The sequence below is a fragment of the Bison bison genome, unplaced genomic scaffold (genome assembly GCF_000754665.1).
Source record: "Bison bison bison isolate TAMUID 2011002044 unplaced genomic scaffold, Bison_UMD1.0 scf7180017864037, whole genome shotgun sequence".
Lineage (NCBI taxonomy): Eukaryota > Metazoa > Chordata > Mammalia > Artiodactyla > Bovidae > Bison > Bison bison.
This window is the reverse complement of record NW_011494609.1, coordinates 11,182,664-11,209,020: the sequence shown is the minus strand read 5'-3', so window position 1 is coordinate 11,209,020 and position 26,357 is coordinate 11,182,664. Positions and strand designations below refer to the sequence as shown.

The 26,357-nt window shown below is 42.6% G+C and overlaps 1 protein-coding gene across 1 annotated transcript in view; it reads right to left on the bottom strand.

Moving 5' to 3' along the window:
- The window catches only part of DSCAM (Down syndrome cell adhesion molecule), an 853,542-nt gene that overhangs the window by 24,111 nt on the left and 803,074 nt on the right, over window positions 1-26,357 (bottom strand). Inside the window, exons 29-31 of the mRNA XM_010835014.1 lie at window positions 17,261-17,291; window positions 10,384-10,499; window positions 5,614-5,763 (exon numbers count right to left, since the gene is read on the bottom strand). Of these exons, the coding sequence (XP_010833316.1) occupies window positions 5,614-5,763; window positions 10,384-10,499; window positions 17,261-17,291 (297 nt within the window). The remainder of the gene's footprint in view (window positions 1-5,613; window positions 5,764-10,383; window positions 10,500-17,260; window positions 17,292-26,357) is intronic.

The window sequence follows — 26,357 nt, the reverse complement described above, 5'->3', positions numbered from 1 at the left end:
CCAGGCATCCCTGTCCATCACCAACTCCCAGAGCTTGCTCAAACTCATGTCCATTGAGTTGGTGATGCCATCCAACCATCTCATCCTGTTTTCCCCTTCTCCTCCTGTCTTCAATCTTTCCCAGCATCAGGGTCTTTTCCAATGAGTCACTTCTTCACACCAGGTGGCCAAAGTATTGGAGTTTCAGCTTCAGGATCAGTCCTTCCAGTGAATATTCAGGACTGATTTTCTTTAGGATGGACTGGTTGGATCGCCTTGCAGTCCAAGAAACTCTCAAGAGCCTTCTCCAATATCACAGTTCAAAAGCATCAATTCTTTGGCACTCAGCTTTCTTTATAGTCCAACTCCCACATCCATACATGACGACTGCAAAAACCATAGCTTTGACTAGACGGACCTTTGTTGGCAAAGTAATGTCTCTGCTTTTTAATATGCTGTCTAAGTTGGTCATAACTTTTCTTCCAAGGAGCAAGCATCTTTTAATTTCATGGCTGCAGTCACCATCTGCAGTGATTCTGGAACCCCCAAAATAAAGTCTCCCACTATTTACTCTAGGAGCTTTTTATTTTATTTTATTTTTTTTATAATAAATAAATAAATAAGAGAGAGCAGTAAGGTGACAAGATACAGAACAGCCACAAAGAAATTAGAATCTTTATTTGTTTATCACATAATGAAGAAGATTTCAGTGTCAGTGACATTAGGGAACTGCTCACATATTCAAAGGAAAAGTGCAAAGGAAAATAAACAGTCTTCACGATCAAAAGATAAAAAAAAAAAAAAAAAAAATAAAGTCTCCCACTATTTCCATTGTTTCCTATCTATTTGCCATGAAATGATGGGACCAGATGCCATGATCTTAGTTTTCTGAATATTGAGTTTTTAAAAAAAATTTTTTAGCTTTACAATATTGTATTGGTTTTGCCATATATCAACATGAATCCACCACAGGTATAAATGTGAATGTTGAGTTTTAAGCCAGTTTTTTCACTCTCCTCTTTCACTTTCATCATGAGGCTCTTTAGTTCTTCTTCACTTTCTGCCATAAAAGTGGTGTCATTTACATATCTAAGGTTATTGATATTTCTCCAGTGATCTTGATTCTAGCTTGTGCATCATCCAGCCCAGCATGTCTCATGATGTACTCTGCATATAAGTTAAATAAACAGGGTGACAATATACAGCCTTGACAAACTCCTCTCCCAATTTGGAACCAGTCTGTTGTTCCATGTCCAGTTCTAACTATTGTTTCTTGACCTGCATACAGATTTATCAGGAGGCAGGTCAGGTGGTCTGGTATTCCCATCTCTTTCAGAATTTTCCACAGTTTATTGTGATCCACACAGTCAAAGGCTTTGGCATAGTCAAGAAAGCAGAAGTAGATGTTTTTCTGGAACTCTCTTGCTTTGTTGATGATCCAACGTATGTTGGAAATTTGATCTCTGGTTCCTCTGCCTTTTCTAAATCCAGCTTGAACATCTGAAAGTTCACAGTTCATGTATTGTTGAAGCCTGGCTTGGAGAATTTTGAACATTACTAGCATGAGATGAGTGCAATTGTGCGGTAGTTTCAGCATTCTTTGGCATTGCCTTTCTTTGGGATTGGAATGAAAACTGACCTTTTCCAGTCCTGTGGCCACTGCTGAGTTTTCCAAACTTGCTGGCATATTGAGTGCAGCACTTTCACAGCATCATCTTTTAGGATTTGAAGTAGCTTAACTGGAAATCCATTACCTCCACTAGCTTTGTTCGTAGTGATGCTTCCTAAGGCTCATTACACTTCACACTCCAGGATGTCTGGCTCTAGGTAAGTGATCACACCATTGTGGTTATGTGGGTCATGAAGATCTTTTTTGTATAATTCTTCTGTGTATTCTAGCCACCTCTTCTTAATATCTTCTGCTTCTGTTAGGTCCATACCATTTCTGTCCTTTATTGTGCCCATCTTTGCATGAAATGTTCCCTTGGTACCTCTGATTTTCTTGAAGCGATCTCTAGTCTTTCCCATTCTGTTGTTTTTCTCTGTTTCTTTGCACCGATCACTGAGGAAGACTTACTGATAAATGAAAAGTGCTTTCATTCCTTGTTTCACACTGACTTCCTCCACTCAGAGGAGGTGAAAGTCTTTCTGTGCCTTATGATGCACCCCCATCCCTGAGCACTGGGCCACATGTGAAGTAACTAACATCTTCATAAATCCTTCTGAGTTGAATGAAGGAATCCTTAATGCTCCCCCACTGTGCTTACATCGTGAAAGCCATGAGGCCATGAGAGACACCACTGTGCCCCTTTCCACCAGCTTCCATCTCACCCCTTCCACCAGCCTCTTGCCTGCCACTGCCCTCTCACTTGTCAGAGCTCCTGCTAGTGGCTCCGATGCAGGTCTGTGTGGATATTCTAAAAGCTGCCAGGTCAGCCTTCCCTCGTTCTTAGGCTGACTGAGCAGCTACCAGGCTCCCTGTGCTTTAGTTGCACTGTCCTCCTCTCCGGTCTTAACCTTTGATGACTAGCCCTTGTGCATCTCTGGTAGTTGAGCATTGACATGGAGCTAGAAATGCTGGTTCTTCATCTGGTGAGCAGGGAGGATGCTGTGCCACGAGCCTGGCAGGCTTGAGGCTCCTGCACCGCAGAGCACTCCAGGATCACGCCTAACACCTGAGGAAGTGTTTCTCAAGAATCAGTCCAGACAATCAGCGTCAGAATCACCCAGAGTGGTTGTTATAATGTAGAGTCCCGGGCCCCACCCTAGACAAAGCAGCTCAGAATCTTTGGGTGTGGAGGCCTGGAATGAGTATTTTAAACGGGCCCTCTGGGTAATTCTGATGCATACAGAAGACTGGGAGCCACTTCCTGGGGCAATGTCCTATGTCCCCTCCCTCTTTCCTACCCTCCTCCTCAGGTCTCCATTAACAAAGGCTTGCTGAGGTCAGGGATCCACTAATGGAAGTCCCCAGGATCTATAACCTTTCTTGGGTTGAATAGCCCTAAGTTGAAAAGCCCTAGAAAAGGCAGAAGAACCAGAGATCAAATTGCCAACATCCACTGGATCATGGAAAAAATAAGAGAGTTCCAGAAAAACATCTATTTCTGCTTTATTGACTATGCCAAAGTCTTTGACTGTGTGGATCACAATAAACTGTGGAAAATTCTGAAAGAGATGAGAATACCAGACCACCTGACCTGCCTCTTGAGAAACCTGTAAGCAGGCCAAGAAGCAACAGTTAGAACTGGACATGGAACAACAGACTGGTTCCAAATAGGAAAAGGAGTCCGTCAAGGCTGTATATTGTCACCCTGCTTATTTAACTTATATGCAGAGTACATCATGAAACATGCTGGGCTGGATGAAACACAAGCTGGAATCAAGATCACTGGAGAAATATCAATAACCTCAGATATGCAGATGACACCACCCTTATGGCAGAAAGTGAAGAAGAACTAAAGAGCCTCACGATGAAAGTGAAAGAGGAGAGTGAAAAAGTTGACTTAAAACTCAACATTCAGAAAACTAAGATCATGGCATCTGGTCCCATCACTTTGTGGCAAATAGATGGGAAACAAAGGAAATAGTGGGAGACTTTATTTTGGGGGGTTCCAGAATCACTGCAGATGGTGACTGCAGCCATGAAATTAAAAGATGCTTGCTCCTTGGAAGAAAAGTTATGACCAACCTAGACAGCATATTAAAAAGCAGAGACATTACTTTGCCAACAAAGGCCCGTCTAATCAAAGCTATGGTTTTTGCAGTAGTCATGTATGGATGTGAGAATTTGACTATAAAGAAAGCTGAGTGCCGAAGAATTGATGCTTTTGAACTGTGGTGTTGGAGAAGACTCTTGAGAGTCCCTTGGACTGCAAGGAGATCCAACCTGTCCATCTTAAAGGAGATCAGTCCTGAGTGTTCATTGGAAGGACTGATGTTGAAGCTGAAACTCCAATACTTTGGCCACCTGGTGTGAAGAACTGACCCACTGGAAAAGACCCTGATGCTGGGAAAGATTGTGGCAGGAGGAGAAGGGGAAGACAGGATGAGATAGTTGGATAGCATCACCGACTCAATGGACATGAGTTTGGGTAGGCTCCAGGAGCTGGTGATGGACAGGGAGGCCTGGCGTGCTACAGTCCATGGAGTCACAAAGAGCTGTACTCGACTGAGCAACTGAACTGACTGAAGTGGTTCAGACAGCCGTCCATGTAGTGTAGGGTCCTGAAGTCACCAGAAGCAGACTAGGAAGGATTGTGATGGAAAAATTTGTAGCTGGGGAGAATGTCAAGGACCCAGGAGCAATTTTTAAAAGCAAGTCTCTTAATCTTACTTATTCCTTCACAAAGCTGATCCTCATTCATGTCTTCAGAAAATACTCATATCATCAGAGAAGGAAGGATGTGAGGTGATATAGAGAGGAGGAATAAAAGACTCCTTTAGAATGTTCTTCAAAACATTTTTTTCAAGTGAATTTCAGTAACGGCTAGCATTGTTTTCCTGCATAGTGTGATGTTATTTAGGAATCAACCAGTTTGCTTCATGAAGCTCAGTACATTTCATAAATGCTTTACAAGTCAGACATTATAAAAAATAGCCTTTTACATTGTAATATTTATTTTTCTAATTATAGCACTCTACTTGGAGAATGTAAATTTCTGCAAAGAGAGTGATTAATGATTTAAAAGCTAGACATCAAAGCTTCTGAAAAGATAGTAATCTGGGCATCCAAACAATTTCAATTATGAAGGAACCAGAATATCTAATTAATAAGCTTTAGATACATATTAGGGGATTTAATTTCATTGCAGTAATTAATTTCCATATAACATGGAATCAAATATTAATAATTAAACCAAACACAATCCCTAGATTAAACAGAATTATGTTTTTCTCAAACAGTGGTTCAGGAGAAAAGCATAAGCTTGGAGGACAGACAGACCCACAGCTCAATCTGGGTTTTGCTACAAAGTACGTGTACAATTTTGGGCTGTTTCCTCACTCATAAAATGGGGGTTCTGAGAGCTGCTCTGTAAGTAGCTACCTTGCAGGGTTGTTGTAAAGATAAAAATATGACATCAATCTTTTTATCCCAACCCTGGCACAGAGTAGATGCTCACTAAGGTTAACCAATTTCTTCTTTCCCTGTGTTGTCTAAATTAAAAAAAAATATTAATAAGTTGACCTGAAATTTCTAACACTTTCATAGTAAACCAAGAGTTACTGGCTTTAGTTGATATAACTTTTTAAAAGATTTGTTTGATTTGGAGCATTTTTAAAGTTTTTGTTAAGTCTGTTACAATATTGCTTCTGTTTTATATTTTGGATTTTTGGCCACAAGGCATGTGGAATCTTAGCTCCTCGACCAGGAATCACATCTGCACCCCTGCACTGGAATGCATAGTCTTAACCCCTGGACCATAAGGGAAGTCCCTCAGCCAACACAATTTTAATGACAGCTAAGATCAAACAATACCAACTCGGTCTCCCAGTCAAAGACGTCATTACACGTATCTGTTTCTCAGGCAGAGAGTTAAGAAGCCCCACGCTTTACTGCACAGGGATGGACCACGGATGCCTTCTCAGCACTGACCACAGCTACACAGTTTAAATGACGTTTGACCCACTCACTCGTTCCTGGCCGAGCGTCTGAGACATCCACCAAGGGCCCCGTGGCCTGCGACACCGATTGGTAGTGGACCGTGTGTGTCACTGTCAGGGACTTCTGTTTCGCGGCCTCTCCGAAGTCAGCATCTGTCAACAGGACTGTGGAGCGATCGTCTGCAGAACAGTGGAGATACAGGAAACCAGACCCGATTATCCCCAGTCAGGGACTTCCTGGCCACTTCTTTCCTTAGTACTTGCATTATTATTATTTTTTTTAATTTTAAAATTTTTATGAAAGTATAAATTCTTTACAATGTTATGTTAGTTTCTGCTGTACCGTGAAGTGTACAGTGAAGTGAAGCTATATGTATACATATATCTCTTCCCTCTTGGACCTCCGTCCCATCACCCCCGTCCCACCCCTCTTTTCATCACAGAGCTCGGAGTTGAGCTCCCCATGCTACACAGCAGGCTCCTACTAACTGTCTATTTTACAATTGGCAGAGTGTGAATGTCATTCCTGCTCTCCCAGTCTGTCCCGCCCCTTCCCCACTCTGTGTCTACATGTCTGTTCTTTATGCTTGCCTCTCTATTCCTTCCCTGGAAATAGGCTCATCTGTACCAATTCCCCCTCTCCAGATTCCACTTTATTGTTAATAGCCACAGCAACAAGAACCTCATCTCAACCAGCAAAAACAAAAAAATATTCAAGCACTGAATTAGAATGACTCTAGGATGCAAAAAATAGGTTTTCCTTCTTTAAGGAGCATGTCTTAAAGAGAATGACCATGGAGAAAGGCTTCCTGTCTCTCCTGGTTTCTTCTCATTAAGCACACACTGATCTGGGGAGGCCTATTGGGTGGCTGTCCACTTAACAGAGTTTGGGGTTTATGTGTTTGTCAAAAGCTCGCCTGGACACCACCAGCCTTGTCAGCATCGCAGAGGAATGGGGCTGCTATTGTAAATAAGCAGTTTGTGGTCCATCCCTATTTCTGTTTGTGGTACAAGAAAAACTGCTCTGCGGTGGTCTGTCCTGGGGTGATGGTGAATGTTCAGGATGGGCGTGGGGGGAGGGGAAGAGAAGGGCCAGTCTTCTCGGTGTCCTGATTCCTTGATTTTAACTGTTCTGGGGTATATTTGCCTTCCCACTTCTCCCAAGCTCCAGGGACTCTTCTGCATTCTGTAACTGACTTTTCAAAATGACTCACTTGTCAGATTTCCCAGATCCTACTGGTTCAGACACTTGAAGGTTAGGGAAGCCCGGACACAGATGGATTCACAGCATTTTATGCTTCGGGAGGAGGGGCAGGTGGTCAGGAGGTGTGTCACCGCTGTTCTGTCTCAGATTTTCACTACTTTGTTGTGGTAATAATTTTCTCGTTTTCCTAAGACTTTTTTGACTTCGAGGGATACTTTGACTAGGGTATTTGGATTTTTCATACATTTTCAGGTACCACGGGCTGAGATGATGTTCATATGCAATTATCAGTCAGCCAGGACCACATCGCAGCTGCCTTGACATGGAACGGTAATGGGAAAGTCATAAACAACACTGCTAGACGTCTGTGTCCAAAAAAGGCTCTGAACAGAACGAACCTTACAAAATCAAATTACTCAGGCTCTGGCAGGAGAGGAAAACCTCTTGAAGTCAGAATAAGATTTCTTGGCAGAAAAACATAGGAAGGACTGCCAGGAGGTTGGTGGCACCCAGCGTATGGTGTAGCCAGGCTGGTGCTACGATGGGAGCCAGGACTCAGCAGCCACCCCTCCACGCCCTCTAACAGGGCTGCCTTCCCCTGGAGACAGGTTCTTACAACTGGACCAGTATCAGAGGCCCCACACCTACCTTTGTTTAGATCCCTAACACTGTGCTGTGGTTTCTAGCATACAGACCTGCTAAGAACATACAGAGGACCTGCGGGGTTGGGTGTGCAGTTTTAATGGCGCATTTCAAGTGCCTATCTGTTTTTGAGGTTGGCCATCCATTCTGGCTAGAAATTAATGGCACTCCCATATCAGATCCTTGTAGGCAGAGCCCAGAGCGTTTGAAAGCATCACGTCTCTATGTCCTCAATAACTAGAAAATGCCATCAACCAACTGTCAGGTGCCACTGGGAGGTAAACGACTCTTGGTGATGGACGATCCTGCCACAATTATGGTGACCTCGGGCGAAGGGTCGTTGCTATGTACAGAAGCGACGGGCAGACCTTTCTCTGCTGTTGGGTCGGCAGTGACCAGCTACTGGGAGGTGACACACCACTCCCAGGATCCGCCCAGTGATCTATTTTATCAGGCATAGGTAGAATTATTAAGTCTAGTGAGGAATAGTTAGCAAATGTCGTAATTGTATTATAAAGTCAAAGGAGTTACAATTTGATTTCTGAACTGATGCTTGAAAGGAAATCTTAGGGGTTTTCCTTAAATTTAATTTTTATTTTATCTTGGAGTATAGTTGATTTATACTAGCTAGCTTCAGGTGTACAGCAAAGTGATTCACTTATAGACACATATCCAGTCCTTTTCAGATTCTTTTCCTGTGAGGGTAATTATGAGTTATGAGCAGAGTTGCCTGTGCTATATAGTAGGCCCTTGTTAATTATCTATTTTAAGGAAATCTTAGTTTTAAAGCTCAATTCAGTAGGTTTGATAATAGAGATTCCGTACATACTATAGGAAAGGTCATGAGAAGCCACACACGGAGCCTTGCCTGATCTGAGCCAACTGATGAAATCTCAGGTACTTCAGGATGGGTCCTCAGACAACACGGCAGTATTTGATCGAGGGCCACCACCTTGGACTTGACTGAGCTGTGCTAAGTGCTGTTATGCCTGAAGCAACCTTGAATCCAGCAACGGCATCCCAGGCCTCAGAATTTAGGAGCCACGAGGTCAGATATTTCTGCTCTTCTATTAGAGACAATACAGGGCAGGGTGGGGACAAAGGGCTATGGAGGGGTCTGGGCTGTTAAAACTGTCTTCCTGGCGGGAGGGATCAAGGGTCCATGACAGAAGGTGGGTTGCTTTAGTCAAACCACAGAGAAGGGCTGTCCTGGGATGGAGTGCCAACAAACATCTTCCAGAACAAACACAGCGTGAAGTTTGAAAAGGGGCAGCCTAGGAAACCTGCCTCAGAGTCTGTTTCCATGATTACCAGGGGGGTCCAGCCATACTTCTAAGGGGAGGGGTTCTGGGAGGTAGCCTTGTTGATATGGAAGCAGGTGACAGCCACCGAAGGTGAAGCAGGGGGCCAGAAGGGGGCTCTGCTTTGGTTCCGCTCCTGTCCGTGTGACCTTCAAGCTACAGAACTTCTTGAAGTCCCTGTTCCTAAGGAGTTTTCCTATGTGCATTGAGAGGAATGAGTTAAATAAATGCACATAAAGTACATATAAAGGATGTGATGTTTAAAGAGCTCTGAATTATTCTTATTGTTGTTTAGTGACTAAGTCATGTTCAACTCTCTGTGACCCCATGGACTGTAGCCCACCAGGCTCCTCTGTCCAGGATTTCCCAGGCAAGAATACTGGAGTGGGTTGCCGTTTCCTTCTTCAGGGGATCTTCCCAACCCAGGGATCGAACCCACATCTCCTGTGTCTCCTGCACTGGCAGGCGGATTCTTTACCACTAGCACCACCTAGGAAGCCCAAGGATTTAATAGCCATATTTAAACAACCCAGTATAATTGGGATGCTCTAAGGACCAAGGCAACCCACTCCAGTATTCTTACCTCGAGAATCCATGGACAGAGGATCCTGGTGGGCTACAGTCCATAGGGTTGCAAAGAGTCAGACACGTCTGAGTGATACAAGGACCTAACTAGTAAACTTCAGAAGGGAGCCTCATGTGTTTAGGGAGACTCTAGGGGCAAGATCAGGGGGCTCTTGTTTGTCCATATTTCCCTGTTCCCTCTGTGTGCTTAGTCATGTCCAACTCTTTTGTGACCCCATGGATGCCGCCTGCCAGGGTCCTCTGGTCATGGAATTTTCCAGGCAAGAATACTGGAGTGTGTTGCTGTTTCCTTTTCCAGGGGATCTTCCCGACTCAGGGATTGAACCTGGGGATTCTTTACCACTGAGCCGCCAGAGAAGCCCAATGAGCTCTTAATAAATGTTAGCTATTCTTCTGATCATTGCAGCAATGGAAATATGAGATGTCTGATTCCAGAATAAATAGAACCATCTAAGCAGGCTGTGTGGACAGAGGACTTAGAGTAGAAAAAGGCCAGAAGGAGTCGAGACACCTGGGTTCAGGGCAGACAGGGGCTGAAGTTCTGCAAGTGTCTGTTTGTGATCATGGAGTAGGGGAACTGGGACTTTTCCAAAGCCGTGAGAAAGAAACCATCACAGGATATCTATTGGGTGCCAAGGGATGGAGAAAGATGCCCTGTGCAAAGACATCTGTAGAATTTAAATGTTTTCTTTAATAAAGTCCTTAGTGGAGTTGAGGAGGAGCTCAGAAAGTGGGTTTCCAAGATGGGGTCTTAGTGTGCAGCCTGTCGTGGCTTGCTTGATTACAGATGTTGTTTCTGTGGAGTGGCACTGACAGCCTCTCAAGGAAAATCCAACTTGGGTCAGAGTTGGGGTTCTCCCAGGTGAACTCTGTGGTTTATCTAAGTTCATGTCCCCCATATTTGCTGGTACTTATTGTTCTCAAAGCAGTTGTCTACCTTCTAACTTGTTTGCTCATGTAACATTCAAGATGTTCCCATATCTAGTATTTTCAGTGGCTCAGGGTTTAGGCAGAGAGGGCATGGCGGTAGCAGCCACATTGTGTAAAGCGGCAAACAGGACACCTTACCGATGGTCTCCATTGTGTCTCTCTCTTCAATCAAGAGCTGAGCCCTGGGTATGTCAATATGCATCCTCAGGGTTTGCTGCTGCTTGCTCAAGGTGTCTGAAGTCCGGGTATTTTTACTGGGAATAAAATAAGGGGGGGTACATTAATGAATTTGTTCAGTGTTATATTAGGCACACCAACTAGACTTATTATCTAATTATGTGAATGCTGGTGGGGAGGGGAGGGAAAGGAGCACATGATGGTTTTTTCCTCCTTCATGCAAATGATATTTATTAATATTAAGTTTCAGCAATCAGTTGTGAAGTTCAGAAAATATCAACTGTCAGTAGAGGTTGGTTCTACAACTATCAGTAGAAACTTACTTCGGAATTTCCCATTTCTTGTGTAAAAACCAAACAAATATACATACAGAAACATTCTTAAATCAACAACATTTTCATTGGTTAGACATGAAATATTCTAAAGATGGCAAGGGAGAAAACATGTATACTGGTTATTCCCTGGATGGGGTTTTACTAGTAAATTTGTTTTCTACATGGAGTCACTTTTTTTTGTTGTTGTTCTAGTAACAAATCATAAACCTTGTTAGCTTTCCTGACAATAGTTTAGTTTTCTGAATCCAATTACATTTTAGAAGAGAGAGAGAGAAAAAAAGCAATTACTATAAGAATTTATCTCAAAATTTGTGTACCAGAAAATTGCTCTTAGAGTGAGCTGTCTTCTAAAAGTAAATGAAAATAGGTAGTAAAGCTGTGTGGTATAATCAAGTTCAGTTACAGCTCAGAGTAAAAAAAAAAAAATCTGCATGTTGGACAAAAATACAAAAAAGTCGATAAAAGCTTTAATTAGCAATCCACATTAGAAAAATGGTTGTTCAATCTTTACAGAATTATAAGAATCAAGCAGATTTAAAAATATATTCTGAAATACCCTCCAGAAAGCAGCAACCATTCAGATAATTAAATCAATGTGATAATCTAGCTCCCTAAATCTAGCTCCCTAATCTAGCTCATTTACTGCCAAATTCTGTTTTGAGAGAGATTTGTGGTGCTTGGCACACTCTTGATGGTTCACCTGCTGTTAATTACATGTAATAGGGACAATAAAGGTGCGTCTGTACTGAAATCTCAAATGCTTTTAGCTTCAATCAACCATTCACCAGGAGTCCCAGATTCCTCCTCCACCATGAGGACTCATCCACTCTTGAACCATGTGGTTGATGAATGTTAATAATCCGAAGGTCAAATTCACTCAAGAAGCCCTTTACATGTTTTTATTCAGAGGTCCATGTTAATATTCTGAATATTTTACAATGGCTCTTTCTTCCTTTGGGTGTAAACAAAACAGCCCATGAAAACAGCCGCTGTGAAAGGTGCAGCAGACCTCCTAGGACTTGATCTTGAACCAGATTTTTTTTCTCTTCAGATGAGTAACTGGGTTATGTAGCTAGACCATGCTAATTACGCAGAGCCCAAATTCAAACGTTTTGGCCTGAATTTTTTGCATGGTCTATAAATGGTTTTAAATTATTTACTTAATCAAGTTCTCACTTTATTTGTGTGTGTATTTAAAGCAAAGATTCAGATCCTTGTACAAAATGAAGAGCATTGGTAACTCGGGGGTCTGTGGTTACGTCAGATAAGCTCTATTTCCACAAAAACATATGGGGAACTCCTCCTCTGTGAATATCTGAGATCTGTTTCGAAACTTCATGAGGGACCAGAGCTTGTCCTTGCACCAAAAATAGAAGTGTGAGCTAGTTCCTTCTGCTCCTCATGAATAGTGATGAGGCAGTCAGCGGCTGCTCAATGAACAGCTAGGAATCCGCACAGCTATACTTAACAGTGAGGGGTCTGCTTGACACAGGAAGCCAGTGACATCACTGCTGTGCTCCAGTGTGATTGGCACAAGGACTGAGAATATGACTGAACTTTGTGAATACGGACAGTCAAAGCTGGAGGTGAATGCCCCTTCACCGCAAGACTAAGCTGCCAAGCCCTGCGGCAGGAAGGTGGGAAAATGACCCCATAAACCTTAAGATTCAAAGTCTAATTGTCCCTCCTCCCTTTGCACTTGCTGTTTCCTTTGCTGGGTCACACTCCCCCGGCCCAAAGGCATGTAGTTCCCCTCTCTGTCCCTCTTTTCAGAGAAGCCAGCTGGCCCCACTGTGGGAACTCCCCATTCTCCACTTAATTTTGTCTCCTCAGCACTTACAACTTTCTAGCAGGTGTTTGAATGAGTTATTTATAATGTGTCTCTGCCAATGGACTATCAGCTTCCTAAAGGGTATTTTCATCTCTTCTGTCCCCTGTATAGCCCTGAAACTTGGGACAGTAAGTGACTGAAGTAGGTGCTCAATTAATATTTGTTGAAGGTTGTTGAATGAATAATGCTTGGACACAATGGGAGCTGAGTCATACCTCCAGAAGCCTGTACTTTAGAGTCAATAACATCCTCCTCAATCTAAAAAGGTTATTAGATCTCAAGCAAGTTGCTTCTTTATCTTAATCTGTGCTGCCATATTCTATGATCTATTGTTACACGAAGGTTGATTTCCCTAAGCTATAACAATTGGTCATTAGAATAGCAGCAAACCTTTTTTTAAAAAAAGCTAATTAAGGAAACTTCATTTGTAATCTGAAAAAAGATCTGAATGTTTTTACGGTGGAAGCAAAATTGCCTCTTTTATATGATATGGGATCATGCTAAATATATTAGCTAGTTATTATTGAAATATAATCATCTGCCATCCATTTGCCATCTGGCTGTCTGATTAAAGTGACAGAGGGCTGAGGCTGGTTCCTGGTGGATGGTATTTCTGGGCTCAGCCAATAAATTATGTGCAATGGCTACAACTTCATAAAGTCAATATTTCCTTAAGCTTTGGGGGGGAAAAAAAACTAATGACAATGTTTGCATAGCATCTCCTTTCCTCCCAAAAATTTGATATGGAGCATTCCATAAGTATAAAGTAACTGTAAAGATATCAGGATATATCTCATTGTAATAGCTGGGTGAGCATTTTCACTGTTGCTGAAGCTGAAGCTCCAATACTTTGGCAACCTGATGTGAAGAGCCAACTCATTGGAAAAGACCCTGATGCTGGGAAAGACTGAGGGCAGGAGGAGAAGGGGGCAGCAGAGGATAAGATGGTGACATTGCATCACCAACTCAATGGACATGAGTTTGAGTAAACTTCAGGAGAGAGTGAAGGACATGGGAGCCTAGCGTGCTGCAGTTTATGGGGTTTCAAAGAGTCAGACATGACTTAGTGACTGAACGACAACAAATAAACATATAAACATAAAAAAACTAAACTAACTTGAACTCTCAATCTGAGTTCACTTCTCTTCAGTACCTCTTCTACTTCACTACTCACAACTAGCTTTCTTATTAATACTGGTCTCTGGACACTAACTACGTGTTACTTAGTGCCTTAAGGCAACCCAGTCTCACCTTTGAGAAAGCTGGTATGCTTGAAAAACATTTTTCTTGCCTCATCCTAGAGAAGGAAAACACTTTCTATCTGTGCACGGTGGGTGACGTCCCCCTTCTCTCTCCTCTACCAGGTGACTTGCTTGGGTGACATGGAGGAAGATCCAGAGGCGTGGGAACCAGCAATGGCAGGTGGCAGCAGGTGGGGCAGGGGTTCCCCCAGAGTGGGGTCCAGCTTGTCTGTGTTTGTCGTGCGGTTGCACCTGCCTGTCTGGCTCTGGGACAGCCAATGTCACTGAAATCTGTAGATCCTTCCTTAAGGAGTGTGAATGGACGGTGAATGTTGCATTCACCTAGATCACAGGATGATACAGCTGGGAACTATTTCCAGCAGTTGTTTCTAGATGAGAGAAGCAGGGCACAGAGAGAGAAAAGGATGCCCTCCAGATCACAAAACCAGCCAGTGGCAGCATCTAGAACTTAGGTCTGTGATTCTATGTCCCAGGCTGCTCAGTCCTCACCTTCTGAGAGAAAGAAGTGGTGAAGATAGGGGACAGCGATTCTACAGGCTTCTCTGTGCCAATGGATCTGACATTCCTAGACTTCCAGGGCCACATTTGGAACGTGGCTGGCCCTAACCTGACCAGACAGGGGACAAGGTCTTTTGTTGCTTGACCTGTTAACCTGCCAACCTTAGGTTAAACTGACCCTTCAAGAATAAAAGAATTGCTTTCTTTGATTTATCAACCAATTTATTATTTCCATTTAATTCATAAACATGTGTTTCAATAACTATTGTCCGAGAAAAATCAGATAGGCTGTGATACATCGACATAAAATATAAATACGTTCTGGGTACAGGCACTTGGCCTAGAATGATTGACTGTTTTTTCATTTCTTTTTCCCCAGAGATGAGCCATGATGAAAGATATATATTCTGGTCCTCTGGTTCAATCATTTATTATTGAACTTTTTTTTTTTTTTAATTGGGGGATAATTGCTTTACAATGTTGTGTTGGTTTCTGCTGTGAACAACACAAATCAGTCATAATTTTATATATATATATATATATATCCCCTCCCTCATTGCTTTTACTTCTAAATTAATCCCATAAAAATCCACCTATGTGAGGATCTTGGAAATTCTCCTCCTTTTCAATCATTTTCATCCTTTGGGAGAAAACTACCTTAAATATCTTAAGTGGGAGTAATTACTAGTTTTAATGTTCCTAATTTCATGTTGGCAACTGTCACCTGCTAATATCATTACTGATTCCTGTTCTTATCAATAGGTGGTCTTTCTGCCATGGTAATTGCCCCTATTAACAAAGAAGGAAGAAGATGCTTTCTGACGTCTTACCTGGAATTCATGAGGGAGAGAACACAGCAGAGAAGCTAACTCCACATCACACTAATGGAAGAAATGTTGCACTTGTCAGGAAATGCAGACCTCCCTCCAGGGACATGGGCTTTGGGCAAGGTTGAGGGTCTAGGAGATGACGAAGGAAGTGGCCAGAAGCTATCTGGGAGGACACACAGCTGCAAGCACCAGGCTAGGGCACAGATCACTGAGGCGGACTGGGCTGCAGACAGGGACGGGCCCCTGGGCTGAGCAGATCACACCCACTCTAAAGCCATCAAAGGCAGGTGTAGACAGCCATGGTCATTGAGGCTGTGTCTAGTGTGGTCAGAGCACTTCCAAGAGAAGCCAGAAAGCCATAGTTTTGTGTGAAATGTCTTGATTTTTAAATGTCATCAACAATTTCATATTTGTAAGGCTGCATTATAACTTACTGTATTAGATAATTTTTATAAATCAAATGACTCTGGCTTGTTTTCCAGATGTTTTGTCAGATTTGCTCAACACAAGTGCACGTGTGTCTGGCAGCCTTCCCTGTGACCACTAGCCAACAAGGATGGGCTTGCACAAAAGCTTGGGCCCAAGACACTTCATACAGCTTTTCATAATTTTCTCATGCAAGTTTGATCTAGTGTGATAGGATTAGACAGATGAAGGAGATATTTTACAGGCCATTTGAATCTCTGAGCTCTACTCTGAGCTCCAGATTGGTGCTACCAGCTTCACTGGAAGCTTAAAAAGCATCCTCAGTTCAACATGATCCATGCAAGTCCTTTCATTCTGATCAATATCCCCTTCCTTTGCCCTACATTAAAAAGGTCCATACACCAAATCTGTCATCCTAATCTCGGCATATAGCACCAATGTTTATCTAACTGCTAACACCAACGATTTCAGAGTCATCCTTGAGTCCTTCATTATCTGTTACTAACAATTCATATTGTTTCAAACCACAGCATGGGCAAACAAAGGTGTCTGTGAGAAACGTAACCCATGGGCCAGTGGTATTCAACCTCTGTCTTAGGTCTTCAGGATACTGCTATGGACACGTCTCTTTGTGAATGATAAGAAAGTACTACTTTGATATGGAAGGGTAAGGCAGGAAGTTAAAGCCAACTGTGGTGGGGTAGGGTCTGGGAAGAGACCTTATATGCCATTGTTTTTATCTTCTACATTAGTCATCCTAGAATGACAATATCAAAGTCACCATCGGGGCCCTGATGTTTTTCTTTCTTTTTTCATTTTGGTTGTACCTTACAGGATCTTAGTTTCCTCATCAGGGATCAAACCCAGGCCCCAGGCAGTTAAAGTGCTGACTCCTAACCACCGGACTGTCAGAGAATTCCCCTGACATTCTTCTCACCTGGTTCCTAGACACTGATTATCCTCCTGTTACTTTTGGTTTAAATTTTTATCATAGACAGTGCAAATATGGGAGTGGCTTGTACAGTTACGAACACGCTCTTATTCAGTTATGCCTAGTTGTTCATTCATTCAACAGCTATGAGTGGAACAATTATAGTGCTGGTTTCTCATAACTCAGTGATGAGACAGGTTGTGACCTCTGAGGCCAGACTAAACAGACATTTGCAGTAGAAGTTGGTGGGTGCTCTGGTGGAGGGGGTGCTGAAGAAGCCATGGGAGGTGAGGGCAAAGAGTTTTTATTGATCAGCCCATCAATTTGAACCCATTTCCTTTTGTGGATTCCTTCTCACCTGGCTAACATTAGGAAGAAGGCTTGACCTTAAGGTGGCATATTTGGTGGAAGCAAAACCAAAGCTTCTTATTGATACTTATAATGTGTCTCCTTATTCTCAGGTTAATGGGAAATATTCTTTTGGTTGAGTCTATCAGCAGCAGCAGCAGCCAATAAGACGACTACCTACAGTGTGCATAACAGCGCATTACTTGGTATCTACTCCAACTAGGCATTACATGGCTATTTAGTTTCCTAGAATGAAAACTATACGTCAGATAGAAAATGGATTATCGAGACAGTCATTAAATGAAAAGAAATCATCAAAACAAGTTGGAAATTGCTCTTTTAAACATGATATTTAGGACACTAGATCTTTTTCTTACCTCATGAGCATTTCAGCTAAACTCTTTGCATCTGGGGAAAGAAAGCTAATATTAGTACAAGATAAACAACTCACTAACATTCACTTAAGCATTTCTGACAAATATTCTACAGAATCAGATAACAATAGCCATTTTTAAATGTAATAGTATATTGAGATCACTACTAATAACTGAAACTTTTATGGATTCCTTATTTCTTCCAAATGAGGCACATATAAATAGCCACAAAAATTCTCAGATACATGATAAAGGTTTTATTATAACCTATTCACTTGTCACTTTTCAAAAACCATTTTTATTTTCAGAAGTCAGAAAATGAACATCTTGAAAGTAATTCATTATATAGTACAAATTCCAATCTTTTTGTTATCAAAATGAAAAAGCTTATGATCTCTTAAAAAAGTCATTATTAGAGAGCTATGCATCTGTTTCATTGATCAAATAATTATATACACTGCATATCACTATGTCTGGAAACCTAGATGTTTATTTCAAACTCAGAAATAAAACTTTTTAAATTTCTTTCCTCTGAGGACACTGTTTACCAAGACCTGGTTACCACTCCTGGTAAAAGAAATCCTGCCTAAAAATTATGTAAATTAAAAAAAAAAACTTTTTGGATGGCATCATTTTGAAATTCTAATTTCTCTTAAAATATAATTTGTTCCTTTTACACATTTTTGTCCTGACAAAAAAATGAATGTTTCCTTTCTTAGAACACAAGGGTCTTCATATTTTTCTTTCAATTTTCTTTAAAAAGCTTTGATGTTAAATGTTCAATGAATGGAACTTTCTGGGAATGGATTCAGCTGACTGTGAGTGTGAGTGAAGCAATGCATTTGTTGGAGCATTTTGGTTTTGGGGGCTGACCCTTGAATGCAGTCGCTTTCGTGTCAGGGAGCAGTATGCTGTAACTGGGGGGTGTGGATGGACAGTCACAGGAATAGCCACACACAGGCAGTCATCCTGTGAACCAAAGCACTGCTCTTCAAGTCAGGGTGCCAAGTCCCACCTACAAGGAGGCCCCGGGCTTGTGCACAGATGGGTGCAGTCTGGGAAGTGAAACAGCTCCCTTCACCCCATCCATATGGCAAAGCAAAGAAGGCAAAGCAGCATTGAATTTCCCATTTATCTGCATTTACATTTATCTGCAAAGACAAGATAAGCTTCTTCCCTTCCTGAATGATTTAACACTTGCAAAGTAAATATACATATACACACATATAAGGTGCCAGAAGCTTGGGATTAATTAGCTCTATGGAATAACCAAGCACTGGCTAGTTCAATGCTCTAAAAAGAGGCTGGAATTCCGCTCCACATCAGCTCACAATGTGAAGGGAACTCAGACTCAGACGTCTTCAGGATGGATCTGCGTTCCTTGTTCTGACACCATCATCATTCTTTTTCTATTCCTGAAGCTAATCACCACAGCTTTCTCTCCTGTGATTTTTTTTTCCTACCAATGTGCCAAGGAAAGACAGCTTCCAACCAGTGGGGATAGAGGTCCCTCTGGTACTGACAAGCTCCAAAGCAAAATTTCTGTGTCTACAATTAGTAGGCAGCTTCATCCACATGCTTCGGTACCCAAAGCTTCTTTGGTCTACCCTTCCCTATGCTCATCACTTACAGTGGATCCCTTTCTCTGTCTATCTTGACTACTATTTCCTCCTTCTGACTCATCTGAAGCTGTGAGCAACATCATCTTCATGGAAACTCGCTTCTTCTGTGAGCCCCCCTTGAGGAAGCTGAGAGTTGGTGGAGTGTGAAGCTGGTGGAGAGTCTGGATGACACAGCTGGCATCAGAGACCAGGCACGAATGTCTCCTGGGGGTGGGGCCAAGTAGACTAGGGTCACATGCTAGGAACCCGGATTACTTGGGACTGCCAGCCCACGTCCCCTTTATACCCATCTGAGCCCTCCTTCAGAAATCAGGAAACTGTGATCCAGATACATTCAATCATTTGCCGCAGCTGAGCAGGTAATCATAACTAGTGTCTATTGATATAAACTCTTTTAAAATCATTATCCTCAAAGTTTTTTATACTGGAGTGGGTAGCCATTCCCTTCTCCAGGGGATCTTTCTGACCCAGGGATTGAACCCCGGTCTCCTGCATGGCAGGTGGATTCTTTACCATCTGAGCCACCAGGGAAGCCCTTTATCTATAGAGGTGGACACATGTCATATCCTTAGGGCCACACAGAGGACTGCATTCCTCATGACAGCTGACCAAGGGACACACCCTGGCAGGCACTGCCTCAGGCTGGGTCAGTTGTAGAGGAAGTAAGACTGATATCACCTTAAAGAGAGTGCACACTAACAGGGAGAATGCTCCAGGGCACAGAAGGAGCCAGTGGTGGAATTCTGAGCTCCTTTAGGAAGCAAGGAAACAGCAATTTGGGTGCAGGCTGAGATACCTGGCTTCAGACATATCAAGTCCTTTAATGTATTAAAGTAAATTGTGGGGCGGGGGGCAGTTCGGAGAGATGTCAAGGATATGATGGGTTCTGGGTCTTCTGTTCATACAGGGGGCGGGGAGAAGAAAAGGAAGAACTCTGGACACTCTCCTCTTTAAGGGCAAGAAGGGGATGTGGGACAAATTAAGAGAATATTTTTAAAATCATGGAGTCGTGGATTCTTAAAAGCATCATAGACTTTTCAAATCCTCCTCTAATAAATGTCTGAATCCCTTCCAGAGTGCCCTGGACGGATGCTACAATGAGCCGGGGCCAACAGTAGCCCCAGGGAAGACAATACCTTTGCTGACTGGACAGTGCCTACATCTCCTCCATCACTGACCTGGCTTCCATGCCTGTTGAGGGCTCCCAACTCAACACATCAGTCTCCCTAGGACTTCAGCTTTTTTCTGTCTCCCCAGTCCAATTCTCATTTCCTCATCAGCATCTTCCTCTTTGGTCTGTCCAGCTCCAGACTCTCAGCCCTCTAAGCAGCTTGCCCACAGCAGAAAGGGCAGAAATGGCTCTGAGTCACACCCCTCACTAGGTCACATCTGTGCTCTGAAATTCTCAAAGGAGACTCCCTGCCAATAGGACTCCTCAGCTCAGGGTACCAGCCTCCTGTGCTGGACCTAGTTGTCTTTCTAGCTTGGTTCTCTCTTACTTTGAACCGCCAACCCTCTCTGAGTTTTTATTCTTGCATTATCTGCCAAGAGCCCCCATGATTTTATTCCTCCAAGCCCTTGCCCCCACCCTTCCCCCAGACATGAGTTGCTCTGTACACCCTCCCGACCCAGCAGGTGATGCTGGTGTTCTGGTTTCCTGGGCTTCTGAGGACCTGTGTACCTGTCTAGCATCTCTGCATCTGTTCAGCTCAGTCTTGGCACTTTGCATCATGACTTCCTGGTTTCACGCTGTCTCTCTAATGGCCCTTTTGTCTTTATCTCCAGACTCTGGTATAATAAAGCCACACAGTCTTTTCCTGAGGATACAATTCATTATGAAAAACACCTTCCTATTCTTGTGTTGAAATCCCTTGATGTAATTTCTCCTTGGCTATAAGAAGGGCACCTTCTGGAACCACTGAGAAGCCATTTGAATATTTCCAGGTAGCTGGCATGTCTGAGGTAGCTTGGCTTCAGTGTTCTCTTTTCTGGGCTGAATTCTCTAATTTTCTCAATCACTCCTCAGACGGCAGAATTTCTAGGCAATTCTCCACTTGGGACTCTCTTCTATGGAAGACCTGTGATTTCTTGTTGTCCTTTATTAAATAAGGCTAAGCGCAGAAACTGGTAAATTTTTTGATAGTCTCTTACCCACTGTTGGGAACACAGTGCTCATTATATGTTACATAAATGAATTTTTCACAACTTACATTGGAGACTTTCCAATTATCCCTATTAAATTTTATCTCCTTGGTTTTAGCCTTTCATCCTGTACTACATTAGCTCCCACCTGGATTTATGCCATCTCAGAAATCAGCTTAGCTCGCCTGTATTTCGGCCCAGTGCTGTAACCTGGCCCTCTCTTCTTTATCAACCCTGTCAAAGTGCAAATAGGATTTGTCCAGGCTGTGGCTGATCCCTATCATGTCCTTTGATGCTCACAAACTATCCTATAACCTAAACTAATTTACTTCAATCTACTGTTTCTAGAACTTACTGTTTTTTTGAAAATGGGTATGGAGTATAGTTCCTAACACCTCTAATCTGATTGTTCAAAGATGATGTACAAAGGTCCTTGGGATTATGTCTGAAAACATTTTGTTCAGAATCTTAAAAAAAATTTTTTGGGGGGACTTTGCAATACTTTGGCCACCTGATGCAAAGAGCCGACTCATTGGAAAAGACCCTGAAGATGGGAAAGATTGAGGACAGGAGGAGAAGACAGTGACAGAGGATGAAATGGTTAGATGGCATCACCGACTCAATGGACATGAGTTTGAGCAAATTCTGGGAGAGAGTGGAGGGCAGGAAGCCTGACATGCTGTAGTCTGTGGGGTCCAAAGAGTCAGACCCGACTGAGTGACTGAACGACAGCAATGGAGGGAACCACACGACACCTTGGCTAATCTTTCCAGTGAGAGAAACCGTCCCTCTTGGGGATTATCACTGCATCGACTGGTGCCCGCAGTTTGGTTCTCATCATCTGGGGTCCTGTGTAATAGTTTGTTGTAAGCCTGGCTTGCCTGATCTACACGCAAGGAGTTAGGAAGATGACTTTAGGTAGCATCCTCTCCAGTCCTCCCCAAATCACTAGCACATAGTCGGTTTTGAAAGAGTAAATCAATTAAAATAATCAGGGGCTTTGATGATTTTCTCAAACAACCCAAGTTATCCTTTTTCCTTTTCCTTCCTGCCATCCCTCCCTCCCTTCCTTTCTCAAAACCCCCCTCATCCTTCCTTCTTTTTCTATAATTCTTTTTTCACATTTTCTGGTCTTAATAGCACCTCTCTTGGTTCACACCAAAGTAAAACAGATGCTGAGTCCGTCTTCTTCTACCTGCCATCTGTTAAGATGAGAACATCATCTCAAGTCTTCTTTTCCTTCTTTCCCAACACAGCTCCACGCTCTTTTGTGTTGTCTGCCACTTTTTTCCTCCACAAATTTCAGCTCAGTCTGAGATTTAGACTTTGTGACACCTTTCTAAAGCCTTGGCTGTTTCTCTATACCCATCATTGGCTCTGTGCTCTTCCCTTCATCTTTCAGTCTGGGAGATGATGGAGACAGATTACCAGGCTTTCCTCGTGATACTCAATGATGGAAAAAAGCAGTTTCAAAAAATTACATGTGGTAACACTCAGGATGTGCAAAGAGGGCTGGAAGATGATAGCTGAGAGGAGAATTTGGGCATCTTAAGGTAACTGACCCCCTGCCTTTAGGAGAGCATTTTCATTTGAGGGGTTGGGGGAGCAGTGAGACAGGATTCAGAGGAGCTTGTGAGACATGATATAGTTGACTGTCAAAGAGTCTTTCAAGAATTCAGAGGGGAAAAGAAGTGGAGAGAAGGGCAGTAGGTTAAGAATAGGCAAGCAAAAAGGAATCCTTTTTCTTTAAATATAGGGGGGCCTGGGTAGTAATGAATATAGAGATAAGAAATGAACAAACCAAATATCTTTCATGGGGAAAAATAAAATGATAAAGTCATTATTGATTCTGTGTTTAATTCCATGTTTCTTTGACATATCTTTTTAAGCTAGCTTAATACGGATGTGATAGACTATTTCTTTCCTGGATGTTCCAAAACTGAAGAAGTGTGATGGAGAAAGGACTGGGTAGAAAAAAGTGATCTCAGCTCTCCTGCTAGTCCCTACCTAACTGATGTGTGGTTTTCAAGTTCCCTTCAGTTTTCACGTCAGCAAAATAGAACACAGCAGTGTCAAGATGTCAAGTTTATTCATACCTATTTGCACAGCTATTAAGAGACTAAAGCAAGACAATATAAAGACTTATGGAAAAAGGAAGAAGAAAGCATGGAAAATGCTAGCACTCTGTCAATTAATTGTGGTTCAGTCAGTTTTCGGGGAGAGGCATCCCAGCTGGGTAAAAGCATCACAGGGTGGTCTCCCCTGTTCCCTGTTCTTTGTGAACCATCCCTCCCGAGGGGTCTGCACTCGGGTTAGGCGTTCTTATCAACGAGGCAGCACAGGTGTCTAGCACTGCAGCTGTGTTAGTCCTGAGCACACGCTCTATTGTTTATTTTATTTTTTAAAGATTTTTTTTTGATGTGGACCTTTTTAAAGACTTTATTGAATTTGTTATTAATAAAATATTGCTTCTTTTTTTGTTTTGGTTTCTTGGCCACAAGATGTGGGGTCTTAGTTCCCTGATCAGGGATGGAACCCGCCTCCCCTGCATTGAAAGTCGAAGTCTTTAAGCACAGGACCACCAGGGAAGTCCCTTATGTTTCTTTAAAAAAGAGGACTCTCATTTATAGGCACATCATCACTTTCATCTCCGGAGTTCTAGTTAAGTGAATGGGATTTGCTTTGCTTCATACCTCTCCAGGGCAATCACATGCACATGTGTCCCAAACACAAAACCAACTTGAGAGTAGCAGATTTCCCCCTGCTCTGCGTGCATGCTAAACTGCTTCAGTCGTGTCCAAATCTGTGCAACCCTATGGACGGTAGTCCACCAGGTTCCTCTGTCCATGGGATTCTCCAGGCAAGAATACTGGAGTGGGTTGTCCTGCCCTCCTCCAGGGGATCTTCCCAACCTAGGAATTGAACCACATCACTTATATCTCCTACATTGGCAGGTGTGTTCTTTACCTAGTGGGTGCCACCTGGGAAGCCCCTTCCCCTGATTTACCATCTCTCAAAAGCTCTTACTTGCAAGCTCCCTCAACAACAAATCCCTGCTTTTCTGTGGAATTGAAAGGGAGCTCATAAAGCAGCTATTTTTTTAAGGGCTCTAAAGCCTCCATTTACATTTTTATAGGCTTGAAAAAAGGACCCCCAATCATCTAGTCAAATGAAAGCTGATTCCAAAGCCATGATAAAATACATAACCCAGAAAAGAAGACCATATATTCTTGCCATCTCAGAAAACTGAAAATACAAACATGGACAAAATAGAACCCACAGGCAGGGCAAAGCCCTGGGTTGAGACCACCTGGCTCCCTCCTGCTCCTGCCTGCACCCTGCCCACCCCTGTGCCCTGATCCTCGCTCCGTGGCTGTCATTGGCCTGGCTCTGTTCCCATCCCTCTGTTCCTGGGCTTTCCCACTGTAAGATATAGAAACCCTTTTTAAAAATTTAGTTCTGCCATAACACACTTGAAGTTTTGAAAGGATGATTTTTAAGAAATGAAGGTCAAAAGGATAAAAAGAAAGAAAACAGAAAGGAATGAAGAAGGAAGAAAATGCAAAGCTGAGAACTACAGCTTCAGACTTCTGATCCCATCTCAGCCCCAATTGGGACATTTATTAGTTCGGCAGTGACGTCTCTGGGGGGCCCACCCATCACTCTATTTGCATGCATATGACTCAATGCATCATGGCTACCTTTATACAAGTCTACCTTGAGTCCAAGTGTCTTTGAGCTCCCAGATGCACACCTTTCTTCCTTTAGATTATCAGAGTTCAAGCTAAGTGTCGGTCTTACAGATGAGGAGAGATTTAGCTCAGATATTTGCAGAGCAGATAAATGGAATATTATAACAGTCATGGCCCACCCCTTCAGCTGTGCCTGTGGATGGCCAAAGGCCACATTCTCTTTAGGAATAGTCTTCCAGAACTAATCGGCTTTAAACTATTAATCCATTCGAAACCATGTTTCAAATAATAGATACGCTTCTGTTCAAGGGAAGGAGGTCAGATTTTACGTCAGGCACTGATTTTTATCTTTAGCTTATTTGAAACGTTGGAAGCAGCTTTTGGCTTGGCACTGCCAGTTGACCCATACTGGCTGGGTACTTTGCACCCTCTTGGGTAAACTCATACTAAGAGGGGAAGCTTTTAGTGACCCCGGCCTTGATTACTTGACATTGGAATCAAATTTTTATAATTTGGCACTGCTGGGATCATGGGCTCTGCCAGTGATTTATTCTATAACCTTGCACTTCAAAGGAGCTAGCAATAGGAAAAAATCAGGGCATCATTTAAAGCAAAATGTGGCTTCTGAACTTGTGGATAAGGTTATAGATTTTTAAAAAAATGTAGCACTTGGAGACAATTTAGACTTTAGGAGGTCGTTAGGCTCTAAAATTAGTAATGCACTCAGGAAGGAAGAATATAGGTTGGCTAAACTGCTTGAGTCCCATTTTCTTTCTTTCTTTTTTAAAAAAAATTTACATAAAGCACGTTATGGTGCGTTATCTAACTAGGTTGCTTGTTGATACAGTGAAACAAACCTACTTATAAACACTGAGTAGCATATAGCAATCAAACAAGGTCAATGGCACTGAGTTGATTTTACAGTGTTCATTAGGAACCGCTGCAGTATTTTCCTATAATCCAAATTTTCCTATTTCCAGTTTTGATCCTAAAGAGTAGTTGCTCAGGAAACACTGACCTATTATTAGAAATGTCCTTATTTTACACAATAAAATATTGTATGAAGCCATTCAATCTGTAACTATATTTGAACTCATTCTAACCCAGGGACATGATCTGTGTCTTATATGGGTCAGGTGGTAACTGAGTGATTCTACTAATGGACTCTGTTTAATAGACGGGCACCTACTACCTTAAACTCTGTGGCTCTAGTTTCCTCCCACGAGCAAATGGGAAACATGTTGTATTATTAATTAACATACCAGTTCAAGGGCCCTTCAAATCTAAAAGACAGATCTTTGGGGGGCAGGGTCTGGCCTTCTGGGCTTCCCATGTGACTCAGTTAGTGAAGAATCTGACTGCAATGCAGGAGACCTGGATTTCATCCCTGGGTCAGGAAGATACCCTGGGGGAGGGCATGGCAACCCACTCCAGTATTCTTGCCTGGAGAATCCCATGGACCAAGGAGCCTGGTGGGCTATCGTCCACGGGGTCGCAAAGAGTTGGACATGACTGAGCAACTAACACTTTTACTTTCTTTTCTGGCCTTTCACTCATTCTCCCAATAGCCCTAGTCACTCACTCTGCCCTTTTATGGCGCATTTTTCAATGTTATAGAAAGACGAGCATGTCCCATGTAAGCCT